General features: G+C 46.2%; 1 protein-coding gene across 3 annotated transcripts in view; it reads left to right on the top strand.

Moving 5' to 3' along the window:
• Nucleotides 1–7,093: 7,093 nt before the first annotated feature.
• The window catches only part of BAZ1A (bromodomain adjacent to zinc finger domain 1A), a 114,828-nt gene continuing 110,568 nt past the window's right edge, over nucleotides 7,094–11,353 (top strand). For 2 of the 3 annotated variants that reach the window (XM_074955850.1, XM_074955849.1), the window contains exon 1: nucleotides 7,094–7,333. In XM_074955850.1, coding sequence (XP_074811951.1) covers nucleotides 7,221–7,333 — 113 coding nt within the window. In that variant the 5' untranslated portion in view covers nucleotides 7,094–7,220. The remainder of the gene's footprint in view (nucleotides 7,334–11,353) is intronic. The other variant, XM_074955851.1, reaches the window with a different exon arrangement.

Raw genomic sequence — 11,353 nt, 5'->3', positions numbered from 1 at the left:
TGTCAGTCGAGAGTGGTCCTAGCCAGGAGGAGGAAATCTTGGATGAGGATGTGGAGGGGGACCCAGAGGCAGAAGATGATTCGGAGGTCAGAGATGCATGCAGACAGGAGCTCTCCTCTACCCTGGAGGAGGCTAGCTAATCACAGCTGTCGGAGCTTGGCGAAGTGCAAACAGGAGAGGAGTCCCTGGTAAGTGGCTTTGATTTTGGGAATTGCTGAAGTGAGTTATTGGGGGCAGGAGGGTTGCAGAAAGCAGGCTTGTTTCTCAATGATGCGTGTACCACCACATGCCTAATTTGAGCAGCGGAACAGGGTGTTGATTGACACCCTCACTTCATGGGAATCTGCTTAAGAGATCTCCATGAAACTCTCATGGGCAATTCGCTGCTGCAGGTTCTTTGGCAGAGCTGCTTTGTTTCTTGCCCCATTAAGGGTAACTTTCCCGCACCACTCTACTGTCACTGGACAGGGGGACCATTGCTGCACACAAGTGAGCTGCATAAGGGCCAGGACGGAAGCTGCAGTCTTGAAGAAGACCCTCCCCTGATTCCCTCCTCACCCTCAGCAGCGAGATATCTTCCATAATGAACAGCCTGTGGAAAATGTGGGGACAGTAATGATTATAAGGCCCCCCACTACAGTGCTGGCTGTTCCCAAGAGCCACGTGCCCAGTGTACAGTACGGTCCTGGAACACTGATTTCCCCTGCCCCTGTGGTTACTCACCATTTTGGGGGTCTTGTGGCTCATGTGTGCTTGCTTGGGGTCAGCCAGTTAGTGACAGGTATGTGAATAGTGGCTGTGTTTTAAATCACTGAATCAGTGGTGTGTGTGTTGCAAACAGTACTGCTTCTGGAATATGTTTCATTTTGGCTTCACAGATATGACCCTGGGAGCCCAGCCTCCCTCTTTGTTATCACCGGCTGAATGGCCGCGCAGAATTAGAAAGCGGCCACAAAAAACTAAAGACGACTTTCTGCGTAATGTCATGATGCACTCCATGGCCGAAAAACAAGAATTGAAGGAGTGGCAGGACACCGAGAAGAGGGACTGAAAGGAGAATTCAGCGTGCCAGAACAAAGCCACAGAGCGGCTCTTAAACCTTATGGAGCGCCAAGCAGACATGCTCCAGGCGCTACTAGCACTGCAAACCTAGCAGCTCTGCGCCCACCCTCCCCTGCAGCCGCTGTCGCAAAGCTCTTTCCCATGCGCCCCCCAGACAGTGCTAAAACACTCCTATCAATCCCCTGCCTCCAGTCTGTGCCTGCTGCATTCCACTCCTACCCTATCACAGTCCAGCCCTGCAGACTCCCAGTACCCACTGCACTCAGCACCCATCCCTCTGCAGTTTAGCCCTGCTGAAGTACAGTACCCCCTGCACTGTACTCCAAACGACAAGGTTGCATATGTTACCTGGACCTACACAAATCTTTAACTGTCCCAGGACCCCACCTACTTTTGGGACCCTCCCTTCCCCCATCACCCACAGTGCTGATGTGTTTTTTTGTTTGTCTCTCTCCTCTGGTTGTTTTTTAATAAAAAAATTGTTTTTGTTCAAAAGCAATCTTTATTCCATTCATTGAAAGCAAAGAGAGCCCTGCAAAGCAACCGGCAATTTTCTTAAACCTTCACAGTGCATCGTCTGCACCAATCACAATTACCTTCTAGCATTACAAGCACTGCACTCCCAAGCATAGCAACAAATATTAGTGACTTTCAGCTTCAAATTGCTACCTCAAGGCATCCCTGATCCTTATGGTCCCACGCTGCACCCCTCTAATAGCCCTGGTCTCTGGCTGTTCAAATTCAGCCTCCAGGTGCTGAGCCTCAGTGGTCCAGCCCTGAGTGATGCTTTCATCCTTCCCTTCACAAATATTATGGAGTGTACAGCATGTGGCTATAAACATAGGAATATTGTCATCAGCCAGGTCCAGCCTCTCATAAAGGCAGCGCCAGCCAGCCTTTAAATGGCAAAAAGCACACTCAGTCATTCTGCACTTGCTCAGTCTGTTGTTGATCCGCTCCTTGCTGCTGTCAAGGTTCCCCATGTATGGCTTCATAAGCCATGGCATTAAGGGGTAGACAGGGTCTCCCAAGATCACAATGGGCATTTCAACTTCCCCTATGGTGATCTTCTGGTCTGGAAGAAAGTCCCTGCTTGCAGCTTCCTGAACAGGCCAGTGTTCCGAGAGATGCATGCATCATGCATCTTTCTGGACCAGCCTGTGTTAATGTCTGTGAAACGCCCACGGTGATCCACAAGCACTTGGAAAACCATGCGTCTCCAATGACAGGGCAGCTCTCATTCTCTTGTCCTTGTGCCACAGGGCTGGGGCGAACTCATTGCATAGTCCCATGAATGTGGCTTTCATTATCCGAAAGTTCTGCAGCCACTGCTCATCATCCCAGACATGCATGACGATGTGATCCCACCACTCAGTGCTTGTTTTCTGAGCCCAAAAGCGGCATTCCACTGTGGTCAGCACCTTCGTGAAGTGTTAGTGAGAGCAAGCAGCATATTGGTCAACAGTGTGGGATTCATTCCTGCAGACCGAAGAGGCAGAGTGCGCAGTACACAAACCGTTGAAAGATGGCACCAAATACAGATGGAAGCACAGGGATTGCTGGGATGTGAAGCAATGCATCATGGGGCATTGGGACAGGACCCAGGATGCCCTGCGACCCCCTCCGCCTTCCCAAAACTCTTAGCGGCAGAAAGAGAAATGCCCGGGGGACAGCTGCCCAGAGTGCACCGCTCTGAATACCGATCCAAGTGCCACAAGTGTAAACACATTATTGTGCAGACAGCTGACAGTTTCAACACACAACAGCGGTTTCCCTACTGCCAGCAATATAACTCTGCCAGTGTAGACATTAGTGTAGATCAGGCCTAAGTACACTCAAGTTACTGCACTCCAGCTAGGCTAGCTCAACTGAGAAGAGCATACTGGAGTTACACACAGAGTAATGTGATTAGTAGCACAAAATGATTGGATTAGCTTCTGATGAATGGTAATTTGAGCTGTTGCATTTCCACAGCATTACTAGCTCATGCAGCAGGATCACTGGAAGGATCTTCAACCCACCCCTCTCTCCCTGAGGGGCTAGCTTGTTTGTGTTTAAATCACAATTTAATTTGAGTGAGAGGTTTTTTGTGTGGACATGAGTGAGTTAGGGGTAACACTCCAGCTAACCGGGCTGTGAAAACACTCCCTGAGTTTAACAGTCCACTTAGATAAATGGGGAAGTTCATACCTCTCCAAACTATTGTTTCAGGCTCTCTACAGGCAGACATTATTGCATTAGCTACACTATAGTATTTCATAATTTATCTTCTCAGTCTCAATGGATAGACTTGCCTTTAAAAAAAATTAAACCTGAGAATCTAGGGCCTCATCCAAAACCGATTGAAGTAATTGGAAAGACTTCTATTTGCATTAGTGGGTTTTGGATCAGGCCCCTGGAGAACAAGATGGTAGCTGTAAAAAAAAAAAAAAAAAAAGACAAAAGATCAGGTGGCAACCAATGGCAATTCAAACCCTAAAGAGGAAGAACCGAATGAGGCAAGATGGCAGAGTTGAAACAGGTGGGTAAAAAGTTTACTTTCTTGGGGTTTCAGTTTTAGGATTTGCCTACACATTAAAGTTGTTCTAGAATAGACAGGTTGTAAATATAAAGCAGAATAGCTATTCCTGAATAACTCCATGTGTAGATAAGCCTTTAAGGGCTTGCAAGGAAGAAAGCAGGAAGATGCTAGTGGGTGAAGAAAACAAAGGGATAGTAAATTGCAGATTTGATGGAATAGAGGGCAAGTGAACAGACAAAAGCAGAGGAGTTACTGGGATTCAGAGTAGAACTGTGGAGGGCTTTGAAGGAAAAGGAACTTCCCCCAAGTCTGGGTCCATGCAGTCCCTAGGAAATTGTTTTACTATTGAAAACACCGTAGCCAGAAACCTAATATCCAGTATTTTATAATATTTGATAATATTTGTTATGCTCTCACTACAGGTATTTTCATTTACAAAATGGCATGAATGAAAACTGATCTGATTGGCTAATGAGGATTCCAGTACATATCAGCTGATTAATCAATCACTCCATACTTTTCTACCTTGTCTCAAAAATATATTTTTCAATTAAGTATTCAAAGTTATAAATTATTATAACAACTTATAAATACTGTGTAGCAAATACAAAAAAATGCCCTGGTGAAAGTAAAAACTTAATTTCTGAGATCTGTCAGAATTAATTAATTTCAATTTAAATGCTCTGCCTTTCCTCTACTAGTAGCCATTAGCTTGTAGGTATGTCATTAGGATTCAGTCCTGCTCTTGACTTGATTGGGAGCAGAATCAGGTGTTAAAATCTTGGTTTTGTAAAAACAGAAATGGTTTCAGAACTCAAAGCTAAATATACCATCCAACTGCTTTACTGTATCCTAAGCAAGAGCAATGGTACCTCTGATACCACAACCCTACCACTCAATCCTCATAGGGAAACAGCTGAGGGAATAAATGGGAGGGAGGAACAAGAGAGAGAGAGATGGCAAGGGGGAGAAAGGGAATCTGCTTTTGATGTCACAGTTCTATCTACTCATGAATTTTTCATGGATGCCAACTAGTTCTAAAATAATGCAATACTGGCAACCCCAACAATTCAAAAATCATATTGGCTCCAGAATCATTAAATTTTAATAAGGAATTAATTTGGGGCTTATTTTATTTCCTGTCTTTTCAGCCTTCAGGGTGCTCATTTTCAAGCTTTTGTCTGCAACCTCCAGAGGTAGAAACTTTTTCTTAAATTAAAGCTGAGATTCCCATCTAATCATGTCTCCAGAAGTTAGAGCTTTAAGAAAAAGTGATATACTGCAAAATTCACCATGAAATCACAAGAATTGGCATTGCTGAATGTCATTACCACAGTATTTGTAGTTCAAAAACTGTAAGGTTTTGATGCAAAACAGACAAAAACATGATTTCAGAGGAGCTTGTTAAATACTTTTTTTTAAATGCATTCATTTGCAATCACATTTCTGCCTTTACTACAAATTAATTTACAATGGAGAGTGAAGGCCACTGGCAAATGGAGAAAATAAAAGTGTAGGAAATTTGGGGTGGACTTGTGACAAATCCTATTAATAGTTTAAGCTAAACATGTTGTAAACTGACTAAATGCAGGAAATAAATATAGCTTAAAATGTCAATGACCAAAACCATACTTTTCACCCAGCAGAATAATTCAAACTCTGTATCATGGAAACTTTCATTTAGGCTTTGATCCTGCAAATTACACTAGTCCAGATCACTGCACCTGCATGAAGTGTCGGTGAAGTCCATGGACTTTTGATAAGCACAGGGGACTATTCAAGTGCACCTATTTGCAGTATCAGGGCTTTAGATTGTAAACTCCTATTTAGGCACCAATCCTTCAAATACTTATATGCATGTGAATAATTCTACTGAGTTAATAAAGTCATTCATGTGTTTTGCAGGACTGGCACCTTACGTTTTAAAATCCTCAGGGTATGGCATCTAGCAAACCTGAGTGCTCAATCAATATATTTAAAATACATTTATTGAAATAAATCCATTTAAGAACAATAACAACAGGATGTGCTTTAGTAAGGTAGTGCCTGCCTGCCCTTAGACCAGCTGAGCTGAAGGTAGCAGGTCATGCTTTGTGGCCCAGGCACCCCTAAACTGTGTATGCGAATTATACTTCAGAATAATTTTAACCACAGTATACCTCCATGTTCCACCTGAACTCATACGGAAACATATCATTTTGGTCTTAAATAATGGAAGAGAGACATTTCTCCATAATTGTACTACCAGCACTAAAGCCTCTCAGATTGCAGTTTTGTGTGAAAGAGACTATAAAGTACTTTGATATTTCTGTTCCTGGTGAATTGAGCATGTACTGTATGGCCAGTGGCTTTTCCCAAAGTTAAGAAGTCAGCGAGGATTTTGTGTGAGTGTGCGCAGAGAGAATTTTCGAAGTAGCAACAGTGATTTCTGAAGAGAGAAGAAAATGTGACACGGTATTTGAAAGGTCTTTATTCCCGTCTTTGAACAAGAACTCCCCCGTTAGCAGCAGCTTTCTCTAGTGTCCAAGTGACGTGTCATTAAAATCCCAACCTGCTTGGGTACCACGCGATGAGGAGGATCCAGGTCCTTGCCCCATATAAGTCACCCCCCTCACTCTATAGATCTTTAGGCTGATAATTCAAAAATGGAGGATGAGTCTTCTCAGCCATTAATTAATAATGTAGCTCTCTGTCTTCCTGTGTGACACACGCGAGAAGGCACTGGGCGGCCAATAAAGATGTAGGGTAGAGAAGTGAAAAGCTCCTCCCAGCACCTCTTCCTCATTGAGCTGAAGAAGTAGATCAAAAACTTCCCAGGAGCTGAGGGGGAAGACAGCAGAGCAAGAGGAGGAAAAGAAGCGAGGAGAGGAGATCTCTTCATATCCCACCCAGACAGAAAGGGGTCGGGACCCTATTAAACAGCAGGTAGGCAGGAGAAGGGGAGACCCCTATTATACACCACCCAGACGGGCGGACAAGGAAGTCCCCATTACACACCAGCGGGGAATGAGAAGGGTGACCCCATTATACCCTTCCCGGCAGAGACGCGTGTATGGGGGGGGGAGTCCCACTGGACACTAGCCCGGCAGGAAGCAAAGGAGGAAGAGAAGTGATCGCCGCTCCCCCTCCCCCCGTGTTTGCTGTGTAGGGAGGAGGACGCGGCGGCGAAGGGGGAGTGGAAGTTGGTGTCCGGCCCGGCGTGTGCAGGTCAGAGGCGGGGGAAGGGGGTGACCCTGCGGCCGGGGAACCGGAGGAGACAAAGCGCGATCGCAGCAGCCGGGGTATCCCCGAGCCAAGCACGTTGTGTGACTCCTGGGGGGGGGGGGGGGAGCCGCCTCCGCCTGCTGCTCGGCGTCATGGCCCCATTGTGAGGCAGGAGGAGGAGGCGGGGGAGGAAGGATCCGCAGCTCCCTCCTCGCAGTCCCAGGCAGGCAGCGGCGTGTCAGGCACACAAAAGGCTGCCGCCGGATCCCCGTGCCGCCGCGACCCGAGCTCCTTCCCCGGCTCTCCTGGGGGGAGGGACACGCCGGGCCCCGCTCCCTCCTCCCCAGGCCGCCGCTCGCTTGCTCGCACTCACTCTCATTTTCCCTCCAATTTGAAGCGGGTCGGGGCAGGAAGGAGCGCGCGGAGCGGGGCGATGCCGTTGCTGCACCGAAAGCCCTTCGTGAGGAAGAAGCCCCCCGCCGACCTGCGGCCCGACGAGCGCGTCTTCTACTGCAGGGTCACCAACGAGATCTTCAGGGACTACGAGTAAGAGACCCCCTCCCCCCGCGTGTGTGTCCACTTCCCCGGGCGGGCCAGGGCAGTTTAACCTCCCGAACGGCTGACATCTGGGGTGGGAGGGGATTCCCCGCTCGGCGCCCCGGGAACCCTCCGCTGGGAGCGCTGTGGCCGACGAGCCGTACTCCTCTCCGGCGCTGTGCCCCGCGCAGACCGGGGAATCCCCTCCCCGGAGCCCGCCTCACCCCCGGGGTCTCGTCAGGGTTAGGGAAGGGAGGTCCCTGGGGCGGCGGGGAAGCCGCTGGGCGAGCTGCCCCGCGCGCAGTGTCACTGTCCCTGTGCCTCGGCCGCGGGCCGCCAGGGGCGGCGGGGAAGTGAAAGTTGAGCGGGCGGCAGTAAGTGCCTGGCCCGGCCCCCTGCTCCTTCGGGGGAGCCGGAGCCGCATGTCGGCGGCTACTAGGCCTCGGTGTGTGCACCAGCCCCGCCCACAGCCCCTAGAGCAGGGGCACAACGGTTACCGGGCCGCCGGCACTGAACCTCCGCGCGCCTAACTCGGCGGCTCGGCTGCGCGGCGGCCGGGCCGGGGTTTAAATAACGCCGCGGGGGAGCGGCGGCCCCTGCGTGCGTGCGGAGCAGCCTGACATGTGCTAGCCTCACTATTGTTGTCGTAGCAGCCGGGCCGGGGTGGCGGGGGGCGCAGCATGTGGAGTCAGGTCAGCCTCCCCGCGACACTTAACCCCTTGTTCTCGCCCGGGGTTGCTGCGCCCCCGCGGGCAGCCCCTGGCGTCGCCCCCGCCAGCTCCAGTGCCCTGCCGGGTTGGGAGTTGCTGGGTGACCGTTTGAAGTCGCTCCCAGCTCCCGGTCTTGAACGTGCCCTGCCCCAGCGGTCGCCGTTGCTCGGCCACCTAAGCAATAGTAGGGGGGTTCTTTCGTCACACAGCTTTGCAGCCCCGAGACTCGTCCTTTGCGGTTGGGGAGGGTTCCTGGGGGCGGAGACTGTTGCATCTGTCCTTGAGGGCACTAGTATCAGGGGTATTATTGGCGCATCTTTAATTCCAAACACTTTACAGGCTCTCTGCTCAGAGCAGCCTCTTAAGGTCTTCTATGGCTCCCCTTAATAAGTAACTGAGCTTCTCCATGTCAGAGGGACACCAACTTAATGCAGTAAAAACACCTCAAACAAACCCAACACAGTTTCAAGTAGTACACTTGCCCCTCAGGTTCCCCCTCCAATATTAATAGTTTTACAGTAATTTTTCTATTTTTTTAAATGTTTCTTTCCCTTGTTTTTGTGTTAGTCTGACAGAGATTGTGAAACAAAGTGTTGTCATATGTACAAGGTATATTCAAAAAGCAGAGACAATTATTTTTCTCTATTTTCTCTTACTTACGCTGATTATAATTATTACTTTGTAACAGCAGTGGGTAAGAAGTCTTTAGAGAGATATGACATTTTTAAAGCTGACCCTTTTAACTTTACAATCTGATCCAGCATTCTTTCTAAAATATGAATGTTAATTAACCACCTCCATCCACCCACAAAATGTTCCCAGAAATCAAATCTTGTCTTGTATATTTTTTTAAATTAATGCAGCCTAGTGAGATTAAATCAGAAATACTTTCATTTGCAGCATATGAAATTAGAGCACACCTAAGTCTTCTCATGCTTGGACTTGTTTTTGCTACTAAAAAAGACTTCACCTAATAAAACCTTAAAAGAAGTTGGATTAAGTACTTCTGAAAGGGTTTTCTGAGCAAAGTAGTGGAGGAGAGAATTTAAAAACAAAAACCCTAAAGAAAGTTTATTAAGAAGTGTAGCTCGGAAGTGTTTGTATTAAAGTCTCAAGGATGTAAAGGGAAGGAACCTAGGGACCCAAGTCTTTCTGCAGAACATAAGACTTTTCATAATTCCATTATTTTGAAAGTTTCTTTTATAAATTAGAATTATTGTTATCATAGTATTATAGCTGACTCTCATTGACATCCCAAATGAAAATCAAGTGTGTATGTCCAGTTTAGAAAGACACTTAGTGGGATGTAGCTTTCCTAGGTGCATTGAAGAGGTGTGAAGATTAAAAAAATAAGAATGTCACTCATTCTATGGAAAGGGCCAAATTCCATTTTAAATCTGGTTTGTAGGCTGAAGGATAAATTTTGAATTACATACTACACTCAGGTCTCAATGAATCTCCCCCCAGATCTGATGATACTTTGCATATATATTCAAGGATTGAATATGGCCTTCATGTACTCACTAACCTCTCAATTACTATTTATCGTATTAGATATCGCTCTGTGGGAAAATATTCTCTCACTTTCTGGACCACTACTATTTCTGCACTCGTCTGTTCTCCTGTATCTGTTTCTCGTCCCCTTGCTTTGTTTCTGGTGGTGTTTAGGCTGGAAGAAAAGGTGGTATGTCTTTAGTTTGGGTTGGTTATTTTAAATCAGGTTAGCCAATATGATTTGAAATATCACTTAACAACTTGTATAGTCATAGTTTAACATCTTTAAAATTGTGTTAGCTGGTTGTGGTGTACCCTGAGAGTCTAGAATCACCATCTACCATGTTTTTAAAGGTGGCAAATTCTGTCTCCACTAGTCGTAAAGTGGCATTTAAAAGTGCATTAGCGAACACATTTGGAAAACCTACCTTTTTTCTTCTCTGTACATGACCAATGAGATTTATGAGGGCTGGGGAGTTCACACTTTCCAGACCCATTGTTTATTTTATGCTCTGTGCAGTTGGGAAGACAACACTGCCTCGGTGTACACTCACTTTGTATTTAGATTACTTTTGCAACCATAAGACCTAGTTTTTTTTTTTTTGTTGTTTTTTTTTTTTTTTGAAGTTCAGATTGCACAGAATCTGAATTGGCCACATAAATACATCAAGTAGGCAGCTGGATCTAGCACATTAGGTGTTAGACACCTCAGTTTACATTATGTGCTTAAGAGTTGGTATTTGTGCAAACTTGCAGTAATACCAACAGAAAACTTGGAAATCATCTGGCTTCAAATTTACTTTTATAATTACTATTAGTAGCAATAGAGATGTATTTCTCACATTTTTGTATCATCCCTTTGCTGCTGGAGAGCCATCACGATAATAACCAATGCATGTAGAACTCAGCAGGACTAACATTTTAAAAAGACCTTTTTTTAGTGATCCAGAACTTATTTTCCAATAGGGTGAAATAATATTTCATAATTCTGTAATCTATAAAAGAGAGGTTATGCAGTAAGATGGCAAAATTTGCAGGTGGCACAGTTATTTAAGGTTATCGAGACTGGAGAGGACTGGAAATCTTTAGTGACACTGATCAAAGATAGGGAATTAAATAGTAGGATGGCAGATTAAATGCAGTATTGACAGTTGCAAGATATTGCATGCTGGAAGGAATAATTTAAATTATTCTCATACCTGACTAATAGTAGTAATAGGCATCCTTCAGTCTTGAGAGACCACGGATATGCACCGTGAGAGGTAAAAACCAACTGAGTAAATTCTTTATGGCAGCCATGGCTGTGACTGAAGAGACCCACTCGAGAGAGAATTTCTGCTGCATCTGTCACATTTAAAGGTGGTGTTTCAACCCTTTGGGCTCTACCTTCTGCGAGCTCTTTTCTCCTCTGCTAAGCTGGACTGCTTCTTCTCGTAACTCTGGAGACATTTGTTAAGCTCTCGTTTCCAAAGGCTGTGGTCCTGAATATGATCTTCCCAGTTATCTACATGCATGTCCATTTCTTTGAGGTCTCTCTTGCAAACGTCCTTGAAACGCAGTTTTGGGCATCCTTTGCATCTTTTTTCAAATGCCAATTTGCTGTAGTGGATGTGCTTTGGGATGTGCCCATCATTCATCACACATACCCAAGCTATCATAGGCGTCTCTGTTTGAGGAGTGTTTTCATGCTGGGTATGCTGGCCCGCTTGAGCACCTCAGTGTTGGTGACTCTGTCTTTCCAGGAGACTTCAAAGATTTGACAAAGGCAACATATATGAAAGCTGTTAAGCCTCTTTTCCTGATGAGAGTCTAAGGTCTATGCCTT

This window comes from Natator depressus, chromosome 6 (genome assembly GCF_965152275.1).
Source record: "Natator depressus isolate rNatDep1 chromosome 6, rNatDep2.hap1, whole genome shotgun sequence".
Lineage (NCBI taxonomy): Eukaryota > Metazoa > Chordata > Testudines > Cheloniidae > Natator > Natator depressus.
Note: the sequence above shows the minus strand (reverse complement) of the source record. Positions and strands in the feature narration are given on the sequence as shown.